The sequence below is a fragment of the Eubalaena glacialis genome, chromosome 2 (genome assembly GCF_028564815.1).
Source record: "Eubalaena glacialis isolate mEubGla1 chromosome 2, mEubGla1.1.hap2.+ XY, whole genome shotgun sequence".
Taxonomy (NCBI): domain Eukaryota; kingdom Metazoa; phylum Chordata; class Mammalia; order Artiodactyla; family Balaenidae; genus Eubalaena; species Eubalaena glacialis.
The window spans coordinates 114014323-114036802 of NC_083717.1; the positions used below are offsets into that span (position 1 = coordinate 114014323).

Consider the following 22480-nt stretch of genomic DNA (forward strand, 5'->3'; position numbering starts at 1 on the left):
ATATTTTAAAGTTTCGGAATTAAATATTTTATTTTTTCTGTATGCTCTCTGCAGCTATTATGAACTTTTTACAGCTTCTTCATTCATGGGAAGTCTTTGGGGTTTCCTTTTTTAAATGTAAGACTATTATTTGTTTCCCCAAACAGAAGCAGATAAGAGTTAACAGATAAGTTCAATAAATCACTTCATGCTTGGTGTTAATAAGAAGAGTATGCTTCTTCACATAAAGAAAGGCTTTTCTAGAAGGCATGTATCTTTTATTATAATAAAAGTTTGCCAACAACAACAATAAATGAATCAAGTAAATGTTACATCTTTAGGTACACAATTTCTCTTTTCATTTTTATGACAGCGTAGATTTTCTTGGCATACATCTCTGTACTTGACACAGGTATGTCTCACACTAAATTAAGACAACACATCTAAAGAAGAGCATGTCCTGAGCTGTTTGGTTGAAATTTCCCACAAAATAAGAAACCAAGAAGCTGTTTACACATGTGTTTTAAAAGAAGTAGACTAATTATGTTAACTGATTTATTAATATATGAAGTTCTTGGTCCAATTATTAAAAGTACAAAGAGACCAGGGAGCAATTTAAATGTCTACTGCATCTAAGATAAAATGTTTTATCTGCTCTGCATTTCAAAATCTTTTTTTTTTTTTTTAAGGTTAATTATAATTCTAAGCAAAGCTACTCTAGATAGGCCCCTTAGGTTTTATGTAAGTTTAAATAAAATAATAACAATAACTTTACCTCATTGGCTAGCTCCAGGAGTATTGGGGCAGCTCCATTTTTCCCCACTCCATTCAGATACCTAGACAAGACAAAGCCAAGTGGTAATGCAGTGACAAGAAAAGGCCAGCATAGACTTGTCAGCATCCCCTGTGTGTACATGTTTCTCCTGGGCAAATGCCACGCTCAACTCTAGTGAAAGTATGCTACTGTCATAGGAAAGCACTGAAGGGAAAAGAATAACAAAAACAACTTACCTCAAAACCACTGGCAACTAACTAACTGAAGCTGGGGACAGGAGGTCTGAGTACACAGGTCTCCCTTGTGTTCACCTCCTAACATGTAAAGTGAACACAGAGGTGATTTTGAAAAGAACTATCCCTATCACCCTGGCTTTATCTATAATACCACAGCCACTCATGGGAAGGAAATAAGTTTACTCCTGAAAAACACATCCATGCAAGTATATCACTTTTTTATTTACTTTTAGCTCATAGGATTGGTTGACACCTTATTAGGAAAAAAATGGAACAGACTTTTCATCAGTGGGTCAGCACACCTTTAATAGGTAATACAAGCCATCATCTTATCTGCTCTGGATTTCTGTCACAACCTTCAGCTCTCCTCATCCCCTAACCCTGCAAAACAAACAACAAACAAACAAACTCCCCAAATTCATCCCAGACGTGGAAGCCAGAGTGATTTTTTTTTGGAACAAAAATCTGAACATACCATTCTCCTCCTTAAAACACTTCAAAAGCCCCACATTAAATCTCAAGATTAAATTATAACCACTTAAAAATTCTCGTAAGGATCTTCATAATCTGGTTCCTACCTACTCTCTTCAGCCAGCCTCATCTCTAGTCACTGTTCCCCACTCCAGCCCTTCACCTGGATAACTCCTGATTCAGATTGCGTGTCGCCTTTTTCATCCACCATGACCTGGGAGAACATTAAGTACCCCTCATGTGCAGTCCAGGAGCGCCTTGTTCGTCTCCCCATCACTTAGCCCAGAACACTGTATCTGCTGAGTTACTTGTCCATCTCAAACCCATCCCGACTGTAAGGCTGAAAGCCCCATGAAGGTAGAAGAATTTCATTTTATTCAATTTATTATGCCTAGCACGGTTCTTGGCTTATAATAGGTGATTATATTGTAATATTGAATACATATTTTTTTCTCTAATAAATGAGTAATTAAATAATTTTAAAAAGCCATTTTAGGCAAGAAAATAAAATTAAGTATGAACATTTTCTCTATAGTATACTGTTTGATTGAATAAACTAACAACATTTGTTTGATAGTAAAAATCAAAGTCAACAGGTGAGGTCTTCCCTGTAACTGCCAGAAGCAAATACTAAATTAAATTACATTATTTCACAGGTATGCTTATAAAGATGTATGATTTCCAATAAACGAAGTGGAATAAAATCAAATTATTTAAGGTGGGGAAAGTCTCAGGATTATTATAACTTCAAAGTAATTCTAATAAATCCATTTTCATCTATTGGCCCTTTCTTGAATAAATTGTTTAGGAATCTAACTGGGAAATAAGTACTTTCATTTCAGGAGCAAGGGAAAAACAAAACAAAAATAAAAACAAACAACACAAGTATGGTTTAGAGAAAGATCCCTGGGAAATAGGTCAGCTAAGACCTTCATGTCAACTTACAGAACTTCCATTGCACTGATAGGTCTGCTCAAGGAACAATCAGTTCCGTCAAGTCGGAGCAACTAACCAGAGCGCACATTCATTAAGCATTCTGATTCTCAGTCAGGGTATTTAAGCCTATATTGACAATAGTATATCTTTACAACTCTCTACTTAACATTCATTTATCCCACAAATATTTTTGAGAGCTAACTAGTTGTCAGGGCTTATTCCAGGTTCTAAAGAAGCAGAAGGGAACAAAACTTCTTTGGTTCCTGCCATCACAGAGATTACATAACAGTGAAGAGACAGAGAAGAAAAAGAGAAATAAATATATAAAATAATAACATATGCTACAATATAATATAAATTAGATGGGTTGGTCAGGAAGCCCCTCTCTAAGGAAGTGACACCGAAGTAGAAACCCACAAGAAGGAAAGCAGCAAGCCAAGAGAGGAAGAGCATTCCCAGCAAGAGAACAGTAAGTGCAAATGTCAGGAATATGCCTGGGCTATCTGAGGACTGGGAAAGGCTCTAGTGAGACCAGAGCAGAACCTCTTCTCAGGGGTTAATTTGGAAAGAATGAAAAAGAACAGCTAGACCCCAGATCACCGCCTGTGCCTGGAAACTATCATTTTGAGCCCAAATTATATGGTTTCATATAAATGCTGCATCAATCACAATCCTGGTAATGACCAATAGAACACTTCTATTAAGTTTAAAGAAACAGGAGTTGGTCAAATGACATTAGCCCCCTATATCTGTATAGTCTATATAATATTTGAAGCATGTTCATACTTAATACAGTGGAAATTCCTAATTATGAGTTTGATTACTCTTCCCAGTTGGTCATATAAAGAAACCAAACTCCAGAGTACTGATGAAACCCATCTGGGCTCCCCTAGCTGGTAAGCAGTAAATCTCTGAAATGGACCGCTGATCTCCCAAAGCCTACTGAGGTGTCCTCATATGCTGAAAAGGGTAGACTTGCTTCTAAATGTATTTATTCTCCAATTTGTTTCCCACCTATACCTTATAACACTTCAGAAGTGCTAGGGAAAAGAAATTAAGTTAAAATTAATCTGAAGTTGCATTTGTCCTTTCTGGGAACTTTGTCCCCCATATCAAGTGACAGATCAGGTTTACACAAATTTTTAGATATGCAATCAAAGGAGCATGATAATTACAGAAAACATTCAGTAAGGTCACAATCAGAAATTCCTAATGCTACCCTTCTCTCCATCCTCAAAACATCTTGTGCAAACTTACAGCATAGACTAGTCACACAATTATAATGGGTTATTTCTCCCTCCTTGGGGTAGGGCTACACAAATCAATGTTGAACCTTCATCCAACAGGTCCTTAGCAAAGATCTGAATTGTAACTGGGATATAAAGATGTAATCCTGAACACTACATTAAGGTGACCTGGGCTACCTTCCTGATGCCTATTTGCAAATTGAAATTACTTTGCATACACTGTATGTCATCCTCCAGCTTTGCCACAGGAGGACTAACAAATGTATATCTCGTGGGTGAAACCATCCTTAAAATATCTTCCCAGAAGGTCCATTTTATGACGTTTTTTGAGTGTGAAAGATCTGTTAGCATCTAAGATTAAAAATAATATGTATTGATTTTAAATATAAGGCAAACTTATTTAATCTTAATATTTTTATAACAACTATAATGGTAAAACTTCAAAAATCTACCAAAATTCTTCACTAAGCTTACATCTGAATACCACCTTTGTTGATTCTATATCAAAAATCTCTGGAATCCATCTCCATGCATGCAACTATTTTCCCACTAAACAGAGCAGCTGAGGACAGGTATTGTGGTTCTTATACTTGGTTCCTAGCGTAGTAGATGGGACACAGTGAATGCAAAGTAAATGGTGCTAATTAAACAAAAAAGTGGTTCAAATTTTTAGAAACTATCTGTATCACGTGATATCAGTAACATATTTGAACTAACCTTTTTTCCATGTGAACATCTGAATAAAATCCAACTGGTCTGATTCTCCAAAGCTAATAAAGCTGGCCCCTCAAACAGTGTGTGTTGAGAGAAGGGAGGAGATGAGAGACAGTATTTCTAAACTTTGCTATTGATGAGGAAACTTGTAAAGTTGACCAACTTGTGTGTGTTTGTGTATGTGTGCGCGTGCACATATATGCCCATGTGCATTGATCTAGATAAATCTAAATAAATTTTACCAAGTATGTTTCCTGTTTAGAACTAAAATGCCATTAGTACAGTGGGAAGGAATAGAGAGTTCTTTTCAACATGAACAAGCTGTGTCTATACACACACAACATGAAGAACTGAGGAAATTTCCTCAGTAATTCAAAAGCTTAGGAAAACATTTTCTACTGTTGTTTGGATACTTTGAAGTTTCAGTTAACCATGATGGAATCACGCTGTGGATTGTATGGTCTTAAATACAGACTTCAAATTCTGAATTGAAAACATCTCAATGCTAGCAAGAATACAGAGACACAGGAATTCTCTGATATTGCTAGTAGAAATGTAACCATTACTATCTTTCTAGATGGTTATTTGACAACATATAATAAAATCATTAAATGCTCATTGTTTGCACCAGTAATTCCATCTACAGAAATATTAAGAGACTAATTCAAATGCAAACTTATGTACCAAAATATGTATCACAGTATTATCTATATCAGAATATTGGAAACATATATGTTCAACAGAGGAATAATTCAGTAAATTATGATACCTTCATATGATGAAGTAATAAAATAAAAATGTTTACAAAATGCTCTCTTCAAAATAATATCATGTCATATATATTTTTCCAAGTATCAAATTCAGAATTCACAGTTGCATATATAGGATGACCTCATCTATGTAAAAACGGATTGACAAAAGACTGGAACGAAAAACACCAGTGGTTATCTATGGGTGCCACAATTATGGGCAATCCATTCATTTCTTTTTTATACCATTAAAAATGCACTTAATTTTCACAATAGGCATGTATTACTTTTATAAAAGAAAAAAAAAGGAAGAAATTGTTGAGATTGTCAAACTGCTTAAGTATGTTTTGATATAATTTTGCCTTCATTCTAATCAGCTGGGAAACAAAAACCTTTCAAGGCCAATTTACCACAGAGAATACAGGGACATTCAACCCGCACATTTAGAACAAGAGACCTGTGAGGTCAAATCACCTGAAAGGTAACAACACAGCCTGTCTACAAGCACAAAGTGCAGGGCAGAAAAGTCAGGAAGCGGGGTGGTAAAATAAGAAACTAGTCAGACTGCTTTCCTATTAGTCGGTCCACTACAGCCTAACTTCAAGATTGTGTTTCAAATGTCGTGACTCCTCAAAGTAATTGAGGTTCTCACATTTAACTAAACTTAAAGAAATACAAATATGTTTCTATATTTTCATTATTACTGAATCAACTGTTCGAGTAACCATACTTAAAGATCTTTGTTTTTGGCCTAAACTAACCAGGTAATCCAATAAAGTATGTTCATACCTCAGAAATCAAACATACTTTTTTTTAAAAAAATTAATTAATTAATTTATTTATTTTATTTTTTGGCTGCGTTGGGTCTTCGCTGCTGCGCGCGGGCTTTCTCTAGTTGCGGCGAGCGGGGACTACTCTTCGTTGTGGTGTGCGGGCTTCTCATTGCGGTGGCTTCTCTTGTTGCAGAGCGTGGGCTCTAGGTGCACAGGCTTCAGTAGTTGTGGCACGCGGGCTCAGTAGCTATGGCTCACGGGCTCTAGAGCGCAGGCTCAGTAGTTGTGGCGCACAGGCTTAGTTGCTCTGCAGCATGTGGGATCTTCTCGGACCAGGGCTCGAACCCATGTCCACTGCATTGGCAGGCGGATTCTTAACCACTGCGCCACCAGGGAAGCCCCTCAAATATAGTTTTTAGTGAAACTAAATTTTTTAAAAGTAGCATTTAGAGATCTTAGAAATCATCTAATTAAAACGGCCTTTTTACGATGAAAAAAATGATTATTAGAGGGCAGCCCCATGGCCTGTTAGCAAATCTCCAAATTTCTAGGAAATGCTTTATTTTCCCTTGTTGATGTTAACTGGGCCTTAAAATCTGGACTAGAACCATACTTTTATATGAAAGCCTAACACTATAAATTTTATAAATAAGAATGTATTTTTTGACACGTGAGCCACTTTTCAGTCTTTCGGTGGAGAGTCTGGTTGCCAAAGCAGTTGTTGGCTTCACAGCACTTCATGGGCCTTTCTCAATTTTATACGTATGATTTAGATTATGACTTTAAATGTTAATTTCACTGAGATTATGACTTTTGAATAAATCAATTCAAACTTTACAAAGACTTCTTAAAGAGTAACTCTCCTAGATATAAAAGTGTGTATGTGTGTTTGTGTACGCATGTATATTTCTTTAACAGACACTTCTACTCAAAGCAGAATATATCTTTTACCACTATGGCATAGTGAATACTTTTTAAAAAATCTAACTTCAATAACTTTTCAATAAACAATCAATTCTTAAAAAAAAAATGACTTTACAGAAACATAATACCAATATTTTATCTGCATATTCATTTAATTCATAGAATTTTCATGCATAAAAATCATTCATCTAAAATCAGTGGTGTCACTCTCACCACAGAAAGATTGCTCTGTCAATCTTTTTTTTTTTTAAATATTTATTTTATTTATTATCATTTATTTTTGGCTGCATTGGGTCTTCGTTGCTGCGCGCGGGCTTTCTCTAGTCGCGGTGAGTGGGGGCCGCTCCTCGCCGCGGTGCACAGGCCTCTCACCGCGGTGGACTCTCCCGTTAAGAAGCACAGGCTCCAGGCGCGTGGGCTTCAGTAGCTGTGGCTCGTGAGCTCAGTAGTTGTGGCTCACAGGCTCCAGAGCGCAGGCTCAATAGTTGTGGCGCATGGGCCTAGCTGCTCTGTGGCATGTGGGATCTTCCCGGACCAGGGCTCGAACCCGTGTCCCCCGCATTGACAGGCGGACTCCCAACCACTGCGCCACCAGGGAAGCCCCACTCTGTCAATCTTAAGCGTAATAATTTAAGAGAATATTTCAAAATGTTTTCCTTTCCAGTATGCCCTTAAAATATTTAAGAAAGCAACCAATAATTTCTAATGCAAACCATAACCATTGACCATTATAAGTCATTCACTCATATTACAAAGCCAAAATTTTAAAAATTTTTTACAAAAGGAGCTATTTTAAAGATTCTTTTTGTTTCAGAACAAGAGGTTGGGAACTATAATAAATTAGGCTGAAATTAAAATATCTCCTGAACATCATGTTATTGATTCAATACTCAAGACTTTCCTTTTAAAATATAAACCCCTCTTAAAATCTGACAGTTGTACATTATTATGTGTCTCCATATGTCCTTACTTGATTTATATCTTTTTTTGCCTTTCTAAAATGGCTAACCCAATACTGACGATGCAAAATACAACTGTACCAAAATTTAATCTTATTTTCTAATATACTTTCAACGTGCTGATTTAAATAAGAAACAAAATTGGTTTGAGAACTTTCACATATACGTGTAGATATACGTATGCATGAACATAACGCATCTATCCAAGATATGCGCTTACAATCAGTTTCAAGCATCCAACTGAGATTTTCTAATACTGGAACAATTTCTTACATAGTAAAGATTTCACACACATGTAAATTAAGATGGTCTCACCATATTCTTTAAATCCATACAACAGAGTATTTGAGAAATTAAAAAAAATATACTTGAAGTCTTAAATAAGAGACTTAAAACAAGATGCCTTGGAACGTTATATAGAAAATCAATTTATTAATCTAATTTATTCATAATTATTATTACAATTAATAGGTATTATGATACCCTCTAGTGGGGCAGGCAGGTCATACCTCTGGTAATAACTTTCAATCGCTTCCGAAGTATGATGTTTGGCATGTGTTCTCTTAATATGTTTCTGAAACAAAATAAAAAAGATTTTTATGTTGTGTCACAGATCAGGTTCAAGAACAAAAATGACACATTTCTTGATCCCAATGTCTAACATAAAGGGCAAACTGAATAACAGTTTGGGGATTTGGGTGGTGGTAGATCTTTTTTCCCTTCTACTCTATGAACCTATGCATTTTAATCTCTATTGCGTGGCTGGGATGTCTCCAGACTGTACCACAAGGTACAGTATATATGTAAAAGCCAACAGGGTCATAGTAATTGAATCTAAATTAAGTTTGCTTAGGGTTGTAGAGGGCAAAGAAAAACTTGTTCCCTGTTTCAACCTTTGTATTAATTTTCCCTCAATTCAATTCCATCTAAGTCCTCTGCACTCTAGTTTTACAATCCAATTGCCATTTTTAACCAGGAAGACCATTGCTTAAAAACAACTTATTTGAAAACTACAAAAAGTAATTCCAGAGAGACTTGCCACTTGACTGACACCTGTCATCTCATGATAAATGACTCCATTTTCTGCCTCTCTTGCCTTCTGCCACTCCAGCAATGGTCATTTATCATCATCTCTGTCAGCAATGGAAAGCGGCACTGACAGTGCAAGTCAGCAAACATTTAGCACATGGAACCACGCAACACAGGGAAATTATTATTGTCAGAATAATAATGGTTTAGCATAATTTATTACAGGTCCACCAAATAAGCAAAGGCTAGATGTTATTAGACAGATGGATGCGTAGGCTTGGCAGGCCTCCACTGAGACGCAGGCGGTGCTCGATGTGGAAAGGAGAATATCCTCCAACCCAATCAGAGAGCTGGCAGTTCAATTACAAAGAAATAAAGGGACATTCATCATTCAATTAGGCACCTGTCAACCCTCACAAAGGAGAAAACTTCTAACCTGGTACTCCTGGGAGAAGATGCTCAGCAGAGTGGCCTGCGATTGACTGGAACAAATAAAAGGACAAAGTTAATTACTGGAGTGCACGGCCAAGAAACAAAAGAGAAAGGAGCTTCAAAGGTAGGCCTGCTGCCCTGTAATCTAACAGAACATGAAAACAAGTGTGGAAAAGTTGTTCCAGATGAACACCTCAAACAAAGGCTTCCTGCTGCTAGGTCAAGGAGACAGAAAAAGGGAAAGGGGAAAATATGGATGGTCTCAAAGCAAACTATCATATGATTTGGATTTTCTTAAACTTTAGAATGATTATAAATCATATCTGTACCATGCAGGTATGTTAAAAGGGACCAAAAGAGGCAAGGTTTACTCCCATTGATAAATGATAGTTAAATCCCATAAACAGTAGAAAATGCAGTTCATTCACTGGCAACATTCTGAAATTTATTTTGTTAGCAGGTAGGTATCCTCTTCTGTAGGTCTCTCAGATTCAAGGGGGGAAACTTTGCTCTTCACTAGAAGTAGCACAGAGACCACTGGAACATTCCCACCGATACTGGCCTCCTTTGAAAATAGAAGCTTTCATAGCAGAAAGCTGAGGTCCTTGAGGACAGCATTCCCTAAGACTGCCATAAGCCTTATTCATCTAAGACTCCATGCAATGTCAAACACCTGGCAATGAAAGCAACCTGGAAAACATTCTTCCCAAGTGGGAATTTTCCTCTTGCAATTGTTAACATTTAGAAATGGAACAGAATTCTTTTTTCTCTAAAAAGCAATCAATAGCCCACTACGATTCTTTTTGATTGTCCCCTGTAGATACAGCTGCCTTATCATATCTTGAAAACAATTAATTATTTCTGATATATTTTCCTACCAAATGCTATCTGAACAAATTACAGTGTTAATAATTCTGCTTTTATAGTACACCAAAGCACTGTGAATAATTAAAATTTTTCTATTCATGAATGAGACTGCTTAAGCTCATCACAGGTAATTTGGAGAGTATGAAATAAAAGCAATGACACCATATTTCTTTACTCACTGTCAGTACTGTCATCTCTTGCATGTCATTACAGATTTGGCTTCTAACCCCTTTCCACTCTTATTAGATTACAAAAGAATATGTTTAAAAAAAACACCATAAATGTTTATCAAGGAAAACCAATAATTACTAAAGGACTGTTTTAATAACTCAAAAGTACTGAGAAATGATTGAATAAAATTATAAATCCATTATAACTTTTTCAATGTCTCTAAAAATGGAAGCCACCTTTGAAAAAGCCAGTTCTATGTATAAAATCTTCCTATTATGCCTGGCTTGCCTGAGCTTCACATGCAAATCACATACCCTAGTAGGGTTGCTGACAACCAACTCCTGAAAAAAAATGGCAAAGTTAAACCCAAATCTTTATAAACTACTGAATAAGTCACTATGTTAGATATTTATGTACAATAAATACAGCCCTCCTCATTGCACAGCAAAATATATTTATGTTAACCAATTAATGGAAGGCAAAATGTCAGTCTCTTGGTCTCAAACAATATGATGGAAATAAATGTGCACGTAATGGGCAAGTCAGGGACCAATGACTAATGAGGAGGAAACTAAACTGAATAAAACAAAAGGATAATGGTAGACGCTCAGAAAGGGAAGACTAACAGACAGCAGAAGGAATAAGCCCAAGAATAAACAGTTCAAAGTGAGAAGTTGGTCAAGAGTTGAGAGCACTGTAAAAACTGAGGACAAGATAATGCCTTCAATCAGGAAACTGTCTTAAACAGCTCAGAATTCAATTCAGCTAAAACCATGGACATAGCCTATGGAGCAACACGGTTTCTCAGCGGCCAAGAGGGTTAGAGAGAAAATTCCAGTTTACACTGGGGGCAAACCCTGGCTAGAGCTAAAAAGAGAAAATGGCTTACCATAGTAAAATAGAAAGACAGACTTGGGGCCAAAAGGCTTTGGGTCTGGCTGACCAGACAAAGCTGTAGAGAACTAGCTGATCTTTGCTAGGTAGTTTGTCAGTCAACGCGCTCTTCCTGTGTGTGCTAAGCTTACAGAAGAGCGTTGTGAACAAGCCTCACAACATAAAGAACGGGAGAGTAGTTTTAGTGCAACTAAGACACTGACCCCAGTGTGTATTATTTGTTACTCTCTTCCAGTGTGTGGATTCTGAGGAGGGATCCCAAGGCAAAAGACTGGTGAGTGGAGAAATCATGAACTCGAGGGTCTAGCTTCAAAGAACTCACCACCTCTGCCTGCCCCCCACTGCAGTTTCCCCTACTGTTTGATTTGATTGGCGAGAGCCACAGAAGTTACGGTTTAAATTCAACATTCCTTAGGTTCACAAAGAATATGGTTTCTGGCTAGAGAGGACGAGAGGAGAAGATGCTGCGTAACTAAAAGGCTTATCTTAAACATCACAGTCAGTCCATCAGCAGTTTTCACTGAGCATCCACAGTGTCCTGAGGTCATGGGTATGGGAAAATATGCCTCCAAAATAAAAACATTAAAGTGGACAGGAATTGATTTAGAGGAAACTTTCAACATATACATGCGAAAAAGCAAAAATAAGAACATTGTCAAGTGCTCACATATTTTCTAGGGATTTAGTGAAGTAAATGATACCCTGAATCCTCACATATTTCAAGACTTTGGAGCATACACTTGTCACTTAGCATACATGTCTTTTCCATTTACATATTCAAAAATACAGTCACTTAATTTGCACAAATGCCCAAAGTCTCTTCAAAGATCATTTTGTGTTTTTTTCCCATGCTACCCTCCCATATTAAGCTCCTCACCCTGCAGGTGTCTGAGAAAAGAAGAAAGAGCATGTGAGTAGACTCCTACACTAGCTATGTAAAACCTCGTCTGAGTCGAGTGACAAATGGCTTTACGGAGCAGCACTAGTCATGTTGCAGCAATGGGGAAACAGGCAAACAAGCATGAGGACAAAGCCAACACACCGAGGACACGCGACAGGAGATGGAAGGAGCTGGGGTCCTTGAGGACACTGTTGAGCTGCTCAAGACCATGAATTGAAGTGACTGCCTTCCATACTCCTTTTGAGTAATAACACATGTCCTTTTTTTTTAAAGGAAGGAAGGAAGAGAGGGGGAAAGGAAGGGGGGAGGCAGTGAGGGAAGGGAGGAAGGGAGGGAGGGAGGAAGGAAAGGTTTCTATTTCCTACGTGCCCAGGAAGTAGGAGACACGATCGAGGGAGGGCTCGTAGACAGGGTGCCCTATCACGACGGCACCTGTACAGGACGCAATACTTGGAAGGGGCTGTCCATTTTTATACTTTCTAATTCTCTTCCTGGCTGGCAGCTACTGTATTTGGCTTCCTTAAAACTGTTCCTCTGTCTGTGTCACCACTGTGTCACTAAACTGATGTGCCTAGAGATCATAAATTGCTATGTGTGAATGACTTTTCTATACAGATTTTAAACATTGATGGGGTACTGATTACCCTCATTTTATATTGCATTCAAAACTTCAAATGCCAGGTACGTAAACAGGCAACAAACCAGTGCCCCATATAGTATTTAACTCAACATGTCTCCACACCCATCCAGCTAAGATACTCAATAACCTGAAGGATATTAGAGAAAACGAACATCAGGGGGTTGAATGGGTGCAGCAAAGACTAAAAGCAGAACTTAGCATAGACTTAGCTGCAATGCAACATTCTTACAAGGGGGAAGTCTTGATGTTCCCAGGTGGAGACTTAAAGCAAGTAGAACCTTCAGGAAGAAGATACTACACTTATATTTTAAGTTCTTCCTCTTTCAAGTGCCCAACTTCTGAAAAAGACCATAAAGAAATAAATGTTTTTATTCAACTTTCAAGCTCCTTTTGCTATAGAATCTATGATGTGTCAATGTCTACACTCTAATGGGCTTGAAATCCTCTGAACAAAATGAATATTACTTCTAGAATTCGGGAAGCAGTAAACCAACCTAAGAAGATAAAGCAAGATACTCTTACAAAGCATTAGGCTTGCAGACCTCACAAGGTACAACCTCTCTAAACCCATGAAAGAATACAATAAAACATTGGCTGTATGTGGTCAGTGATTCAGGGCACTAGTCAAGGAAGGTTTTCCATAAAAGCAATTCACTTCCCTCCCTCACTCCCTCCCACATCCATACATACAAATTTGAAACATAGAGCCTTTTTTTCCCCTCTAAAATCAAAATGGAATTCAATAAGACATCAAGGCTTGGTACAGCAGTACTACTAATTTTTTTTTTTTTTTAGGAAAATAACAATGTGAAGTGGAAAGAGTCATGAGCGATTACTGGTATTCTGAGAAATTACTGGGGAGAAAAAAGGAAAAAAATATATAAACTAAATTGAAGAAATAGAGAAAAATGTATCTATCATACCCCCCACACCCATTTCTTCTTTCTAATTTCCAACTTCATATTGAGGATATAGACTACATTTTATGCCTAATAGTAGCAAATATTCCCACACGTGACTATATAGATGGCACCATTAAGCTTAGAAGTAATCAACTATCACAAAAAATTCTTATAAGTTACACTCATGTTTTATATATACAAAAAAAGTGGTTACTGTCCCAGGCACTTAACTAATTTTGCTGACAAACTGAAGTCACATCCAAAACAGCTCTATCTACAGCAAGAGTTAAGAGTTATATGAACACCTACTTTGTGCTACACACTATACTGTGCCCTTTATTTTACCGTCATAGCAATCCTCTGAGGTAGGTGCTATTATTGTCCTTATTTTTAAAATGGGGAAATGGAGAAAGAGAAGTTAAGGAAAGTACACAATTAAAGAACTAGGTAAGTGGTAGAACTGGAAATCGAAATCCAGGTTCAGTTCCAGAACCCAAGCCCTTAATCCCCATGCTAATCTGCCCTTCTAATGTGTGCTAATACCCGTTGCTTAAGGTTAAGCATTTATATGTTACATTACACTCCAAACAACCCTGAAAGGTGGGCATTCTTGCTTTTTTGATAGAAAATTGAAGCCACAGGAGGTCAAGAGTTTTGATCAAATTCTATGGCCTTAGACGATATTCCCTTTTAAAAAAACTCAAAACGCAGTTTTCCTTTAATTAACTATATAAAAAATTTTTTCCTACAGGAAACAGTCAAGGATTAAAAAATTGTTGGGTAATTTCCATTATTCTTCCTGCAGCTAAGGTGTATTTTGTTAATAACCACACCATTGCCTGAAGTGTCTCTATGTGACTGTAAATGTGTCTTTCGCACAAATGCTATTTACTGTATACAAAGCAACTTTAAATCCTTCTCTGAACAACACAGGTATAAACCCAATCAACATTCTCTACAGAGGACAACACCCTCCATAAGTGTTAATTTTATTATATAATGTTTAATGAAGTTTCCTAGTTATAAAATAGTACATATTCTGTGCAAAATCCATAGGTGTCCATCTGTGTTCCTGGGTTTTTTACTGTGTCTGATGTGTGTGCTTGTGTGTCTTTCTGTCTATACACAAAAGTAAAATTTCAAAAATTGTGTTTTAAACATTTTTTGTAACATGCCTTCATTACATAAGATATCAACATTTATTCCTGCCATAATACATTAACCTTTTAAAATTATTTTTATCATGCTTAAGACAAAACCATGGAACCACTTAGGTCACCAAATAGAACACTGCTGGGACTCCAAAAGGCACTCTATCTGATCATCACCCTTTCCCTCTCGCAGGTGAATCTGATCTTTATCACTTTCTTGCTTTTCTTTATAGTTTTACCACCCAAATATGTACCCCTAAATTCTATAGGTTAGCTTTGCCTGTTCATAAACTTTATTTTAATGGAACCACACAGTGTGTGCTCTTCTGCATCTGTCTTCTTTCACTCAATAATATGTCTGTGAGAGTCACCCATGTTAATTTATGTGCGGTTAATTCATCTTCATTGTTGTACAGTATATTCTATTGTATAAGTATACTCCACATTTATCTATCCTATTGATGAACATCTGAACTGTTTCCAGTCTTTTGCAATGAGAATAATGCTGCTGTGAACATTCCTGCACATGTTTCCTGGTGCATATGTGTACACATTTCTGATGCGTATAAATGCAGAAGTGGAATTCTGGGCCATCTGACATGCAAATCTCTAGCTTTAGTAGATACCGTCAAACAATTTTTCAAAGTGTTTGTAACAATTTTAAACTCCCACCAACACGAAAGGAGAGTTCCCACTGCTATACATCCTTATCACACCTTCTAGTTAATGGCTTGTATTTCCATTTTCTTTCTGCTGTCTTTTGAAGTGCTAAAATTTTTAATTTTGATGAAGTCCAATGTTGCAATTCTTTAATTTTATTATTGGTACTTTTTGTGTGTCTTGTGTGTCTTTTCTAAGATATCTTTGCCACTCATAGTCAGGAAGATAATTCTGTATGTTTTGTTTTAGAAGCTTAAGAATGTTAGCTTTTACATTGGGGCCTATGATCTACCTTGAGTTAATTTTGTGCATTGAGATAGGAGTCACATTTTGTTTTTGTTATTTTTGTACATATATCCAATTGGTCACACACCATTTACCGACTGAATTATCTTGTTGCCTTTGAGGAAACCAAATATCTAAGGGTCTATTTTGGGACTCTCTAATCTGCTCCACTGATTTCTATGTTTATCTCTGCACAGATACCACATTGATTTGATTACGATTGATTACATTTAATGTATGTTCTAATACCTTTAGGTTTATCATCTTACTGAATGCTAATTTTCTTAATCACTGTACATTCCTTTCTTCTCCTTTTTTGTATTCTTTTAGATTGATTTAGTACTTATTCTTCATTATTTTTCCCCTGGCAACTTGGAAGTTGAATACTCTTACACTATTAATGATTATCTTACATAAACACGTGCCCCTTGGTGATTAATTGCTGCCTGGAAAATACAAAAACTTTGCAACACTATCTATATTTCTCCTCTTCTGACATATAGAATATTACTGACGTTGTTTTAATTCTTCATATATCTTAAAATTCACAAGACATTGCTGTTGTTTTATAAAGTTTCTGTTCATTCTGATATATCCACATACGAACCATTTCATTGCCCTTCCTTCCTTCCTTTTCCACTCTTCCATCCGGAATAACTTTCTTTTAATAATTCCAGCAGTGCAGATGTGTTGGTGATGTCAAATTTCAAATTTCAGCTCTTTTCAATGATAATGTGCCTTATTTCTCGACCCAGTTTTAAGATTTTTTTTTAAACTTTGCTTATTAGGAGTTTTAACTCTGGTATTTAGTAAGCTCCTGCTTACAGTTTGTTGGACTTCTTAAATATATGACTGGATACATTTCAACATTTTGAATATTCTCAAGTATTATTTCTTTAAACTTGCCTTAACACTCTGTTTCTCCTGCCCAAGACTCCAAATAAGTGTATGTTAGCCCTCCCTACTGTATCCTCTATCTCTTACTCTCTCTTCATATTTTACATCGTTTTGTTATTCTTTGTTATTCTCTGTTACACTCTAGATATTTTCTTCTCATCTATCTCCCAGTTCACTAATTCTCTCTTCAGTAATGTCTAACTTGCTATTAAATACATCCGTTGAGTTAAATCCATCCAATTTCAATTACTGTATTTGTCACTTGTAGATTTTCTATTTGATTCTTTTTTCAAATAAGTTCCCTGAAGAGTTTCAATCTTCTTTTTTAACATCTTGAATAAACTTTGATTATAAAAATTCTGTTTAGTAGTTCCAATAACCAGAGCCCCTTCAAGTCTATTTCTACAGTTTCTACTGGTTCCCATTTATGTTGTCATGTGTCCTTATGTGACTGACTTTCTCCCATTATGTGCCATACTACTTGAAAAACTGCTTTATAAATAATCTGAATACATAAATGGTTAACTTTCTCCAGAGAGGGTTCTGATTTGATTCTGGGAGCACTAGGAGTCCAGGATCACCTTAGTCCAATTTCAGGTATTGAATTTTTAGGCCAGTGAAGTAAACTTGAAGGTGAAATATAGTAATGTAGAGCTGTATTACTTTCAGTCCACATTAACTCCTAGGGTATAGCCCTTTAGGGTCCCACCTCAAAGCCTGGGATGTTTGCAAGAGTTCCCACCTTTGGTGGACCCTGGTCTCTAAACCTTGTCCTCCAGCTCTATAAAGCTGTCAAAGGTTCTGTTCAGGACTTGGCTAGACTATATCTGCTGAAAAGGTAATTAAATTTGAATTTAATGATTAAATAGTTAGTCCCCCCCCAAACCCTTATTTTCAAAAATTAATGCATTACTAACTAATCAATAGATTAAAGATGAAATCACAATGGAAATAACAAAAATACATAAAATTGAGTAATGACAGTATTGTGTATCAACAGTTGTGGGAAATGTATTGCATTAATTGGATATAAGGGGAAAAAAAGAAAAAAACTGATTTTATTCTAGGAGGTTCTGGAAAACTGAAGATCCCAGCAAACAAAACAAAATAGGAAAAGAAATAAGAGAATCAAAAAGGAAAGAAACAAATAAAATCCTCCCTCTTTGAAGATGAGAAGAGAATCAATAAACAAAGAGAATCTATAAACAAAGGTTTTAAACACTAATAAGAGATCTCAGAAAGGTAACTATATATCAGATTAAAATAAAAAAAGAAATAGAATTATTATAAAACAGTAATATTAAATTAGAAAATGGAATAAAAAAATGGACCTCATTCACAATAATAAAAAACCATAAAGGTTTTTTATACATATATATTTAACAAAAATATGTAAAACCTTTGAAGAAAGTTATAAAACATTACCGAAGAGCATAAGAGAGTTCCTGACTAAATGAAGAGATATTTTTACAAAGAAAGTATCATGGGTAAAAAGATAGTATTAATTAAACTGTCAATTCCCTACACATTAATCTACGATTTTTTTTTTTTTTTAAAGCTCCAGGACAGTCTGTTTGAGGGAGAGGTGGAGAGGGACCATCCTCCCTCCGGGTGCCGTGGTCAAAGCCCACCCAGGGAGTACACTCTCCCTTGGGTCCAGCTGCCTCACCGGGCCCTTCAGCAGCAGTGGGGGAACCAAATTCACAACAGAGTTTTCTGGTAGGATGAGATAAATTTATCTTAAAATCCATGAAGAAGAATCATGTCAGAAATAGTTAATAAATTCTGAAAAGCAAAAACAAAGTGATATCTCACTCTACCAGATATCAACATGGATACATTTCAAAAATGGAGCACTTAACAAAAAACAAAAAAAAGCATGTTACAGAATTATACACACATTTGTTACCATTTATATAAAATATAAGAATAGCAAAATATAATTACCTTTTTTGTTCATGGACATTTATGGATATAGTAAAAGAAATACATGAGGCTGATAAACACTAAACTCAAGACAATGGTTACCTCAAGTGAAAGAGAAGAGGAAAGGAATCAAAGAGCCCTTTTTAAAAAAAAAATAATAATTTTTTTATTTTTAAAAATTTGTAATTAAAAATTTTTTTTAATTTAAAATTTGTAATTTTTTACAAATTTTTAAAAAAATAAAAATCTGAAGGGGAAAAAACTGTAGATAGTGTCAGGATATTTCATTTCTGTAAAAGTAAAAAGCATCTGAAGCAAATATAAACAGAGGTAGATTCAAAGAGTTCATTATACTATTCTCTGTTCTATGTGTGCTATATTTCATAATAAAATTAAATAGTAAGAGAAGAAAAATGGAAAGAATTGAAGGAGCTGGATAAATTTATCTAAGATTTTTTTTCTGCTCTAAGTCCCACCCTATTCTAAACGTTCAGATTTAATCAGAGGCTTAAGCACCTATACGTCTTTCCTTCCTAATTAAATTTGAGTTTTAACTTTTTAGAACGAGCCATAACATAAATCAGATAAAGAATAAGAAGCCTGGGTGAAAGACACTTAATTTTGCTTCCAAGACCAGACGTCGGGTCATTCTTCTCTAAAGCAATCCCAATAACTTCAACACAATATAATAGATACACCTATAAGAAATATTTATCAATGCTTTCTTCCTATAATAATTTATTCTGATTTCATTCTTTAATAAGTCAGATAAAACTACAGTATTAGAAACCCTTAAGTTTGTAGAAATTTTATTATGATTGCCAGAAAGAGTAAGAGAGCAAGAGAAAGTTAACAGATAATGATAGTCTGATAACAATAGCCTGTATGGGAAGATATTTATAATTCTTCCCGGGTTGGTAAAAATTCAACGTTCTTCCACTTCTGTATGGAGTATTAGCTAGTGTATTTTCCATCACTTCCTCTCCTCTGGCTAGTCTTCATTTACTTCCGAGCACGCTTCTGTCTTTAAGCCACAACCTGTCTACACCTTTCAAACTACTGTCCACCGTTTCTCTTCACTACCAAATGTCTTTGTCTAGGAGATCTTTGGTTCAGTAAATCCTATTCGGCCTCCAACCCACTGCAATCTCACTTCTGTACTCACTCCTTAATTGAAAAAGACATAATTCTTACCTTAGCTGACCTCATCACAATATTTTGTATCTTTGACTATCTTCCTTTTCTTAAAAATCTTTCCTATGAATTCCAGGAAACTATTTTCTAAAACTTCTCCTTCTCCTCTGCTAACCACCTATCTTTCTCTCTCCCACTGGCTGCTAGCCTCTTCCCTGGGGTTTCCTGGGGCGGGGGAGCGGATGGGGAGCGAGGAGGTCTCCCCAACCCTCTTCTTCTCTTCATTCTACTTGCTCATGTGGGTGACAGCACACCCTGCTGTGTTCCCAACAACTACTGCCGTAACTTCCAAACATACATATATATGTTTCCAGCCTCCACCCCTACTCAGAATCACGTTCTCAATTTTATAGCTCCTTATGGGACATTTGCCCTATTTGGCCGCATGCATCTTAAAATCAAATTTACCATCATACTCCTTTCCCACAAATGTGTTTCATACCCAAACGCTCTTAAATCGATTATTTCCATAAAGGTAGACAGCTGGGCTACAAATCCCAAGGTCATTCTTGATTCTTCCCTCTCCCTCACACCTGAAACATCTAAGGAGTCACAAAGTCCTGCTGATTCTGCAATCAAAAGTTTTTTTCACATTTGTCCCTACTTCCCTAAATGACTAAATAGCTTCCTGATTCATTTCCTTTGCCTCCTATCTCTATACTCTTTAATACAACCTCTAATTTACCAACAATGTTTCTAAAATACACATCTGATGATATACCCTCTTGGCTTGAAAATCCCAGGAGGCATCAACTACCTATAGAACGAAGTTCATACTCATGAGCAAGGCACTTGAGGCCTTTCTCAACCTGGCTTTAGGCCCCTTCTTTTTAGGCCTCCCACAGTGCTTTCCCACCTTCAATCCCCCAAGCAGTTTACACTTTAATCTCACCACATCGCCATAAATTACCATCTTCTTTCTGGAGTCTAGAATGTTCTTTGACTCTCCTCATTCTATTTGGAGAACTTCTACCCTTTAGGGTAAAATTGGACTCAGGATACTCCTATATGACATGCTATCACTATTAAATCAAGCTATTTTAGTAAACGGAATATTTCAAGAGATATCATAGAGTTTTTAGACCAAGCCCAACCCTCTCGTTTTAAAAATGACAAAAGTAAAAGTCACAGAGATGAAATGATTTGCCCAAAGTTACGTAAAGGATTATTTTACACCAGGTACATGTAAATCAAGGAAAAAATAAGTTGTGCTACAAGCAGGACTTACTGAAATAATACTTAGCTATGTCATCTTAACAGATGAGAATATCACATATTTTCAATTATTTCAGTAATCATAATGTATCTGTGACCAATGTGTATAAATTAAAACATAAACACAAATAAAAAAGCAAAATATATCAGAATACAAATTATATCACCAGTAGTCCCCAAACCCCCAAGTTCCCACTTTTTACCACCAAAAGGTGCAATGAATGGGAGATCAAAATTTTGAATTTTACTTCTCAATGACCGTTCTTTTTACTATAAATGCAAATTTTATATAACCTCACAATATGGAAAGTGATTATTTTTCCAGGTAACGTGTCACTTCCCCTGATTAGGACCATTTTTTAGCCCTCTGGAATACTAGTTTTCTCTTACAAATTTCTGACAGACATCTTTATGTACTCCATAATTATTTTTTAAACAATAGGGAGTATCAAAAGTTGTACTGTTAAGGGAGCACCAATAGGAACTGTCTTTATTCTTGAGGTGTTTAAATTCTAATTGGAAAAAAATCACTTAGTATTTCGAAGTCTCAGTTTCACATCTGTATATGGATCCCATGACTTTAGAGTCTATTTTCACCTTGAAAGTTCTGTGATTTTTATCTGTTCTACAACTCCAAGATTTAGATTTATTAAGTTTCTCTCTGCTTAGAGCCCTAAAACTTTTAAGTATAGTTTATCAGAAAACTGTGCCGTGGTCCTTATAATAATGACTTGTACTCATGTTGACACCAGACATTTCTATATGGGCCTAATATAGCAGGTCTATTCTAGGTCAATAGCTAGAGTGATTAAATTGTTTATTAAGACTTCCAGGCATTTAAAGTAATCAGACCACAGTATGAGAACATGGGAGGAAAATAATTAACTCCTTTCATTCACCATTGATTATAAGGTACCACATCCCCCACTAGAGGTTAAATAATCACTTCATGGGTCTAGCACCACAACTATTTCATTGATGAAATCCCAATCTCCCCCAAATTACCGTATTTTTTTGATACAGACTGAACACAGACACTTAATGAAAGAACCACCAGATCTTTACCTGAAAAGTTGACTTCTAAAAATATTTATATAAATATATAAATATAAATATGTAAATAAATATAAAAATTCAACCTCACAATTCTTCAAGTATTGAAAGAGTTTTTTTATGAGATGGTCTCTGGCTTGAACTAGGTAATCCCAGGAAAAGAGACAAAGTATGTCATGAGGACCTATAAGGGCCCCCCACCTCTGTGCAGCAACTTCAAATTGAAGGAAGATAAGAGGTAATCCTTACTCTTAAAATGAGTTTAGTTTTAGAAAGGTGTTTGTCAGAAGGGTTGAAAATACAAGCCTTAGACCTAAAATAGCACCAAATAACATTGTTCATTTTCCTCAGTAATATTCAGTGCTGAAAAGACTACAGATTCTGATCAACCTTCAGATAGTTTTCTTAAACAGTTGCTTATCAAAACCAAATGAATTAATTTCACTTTCTGAAGTCTTTACTTAAAAATAAAAATTTACTAAACATCCTACCATAGTAAA

General features: G+C 36.0%; 1 protein-coding gene across 2 annotated transcripts in view; it reads right to left on the reverse strand.

Moving 5' to 3' along the window:
* The window catches only part of CDIN1 (CDAN1 interacting nuclease 1), a 212895-nt gene that overhangs the window by 145135 nt on the left and 45280 nt on the right, over positions 1 to 22480 (reverse strand). For both annotated transcript variants that reach the window (XM_061182268.1, XM_061182269.1), the window contains exons 2-4: positions 9229 to 9274; positions 8273 to 8337; positions 755 to 815 (exon numbers count right to left, since the gene is read on the reverse strand). In XM_061182268.1, coding sequence (XP_061038251.1) covers positions 755 to 815; positions 8273 to 8337; positions 9229 to 9274 — 172 coding nt within the window. The remainder of the gene's footprint in view (positions 1 to 754; positions 816 to 8272; positions 8338 to 9228; positions 9275 to 22480) is intronic.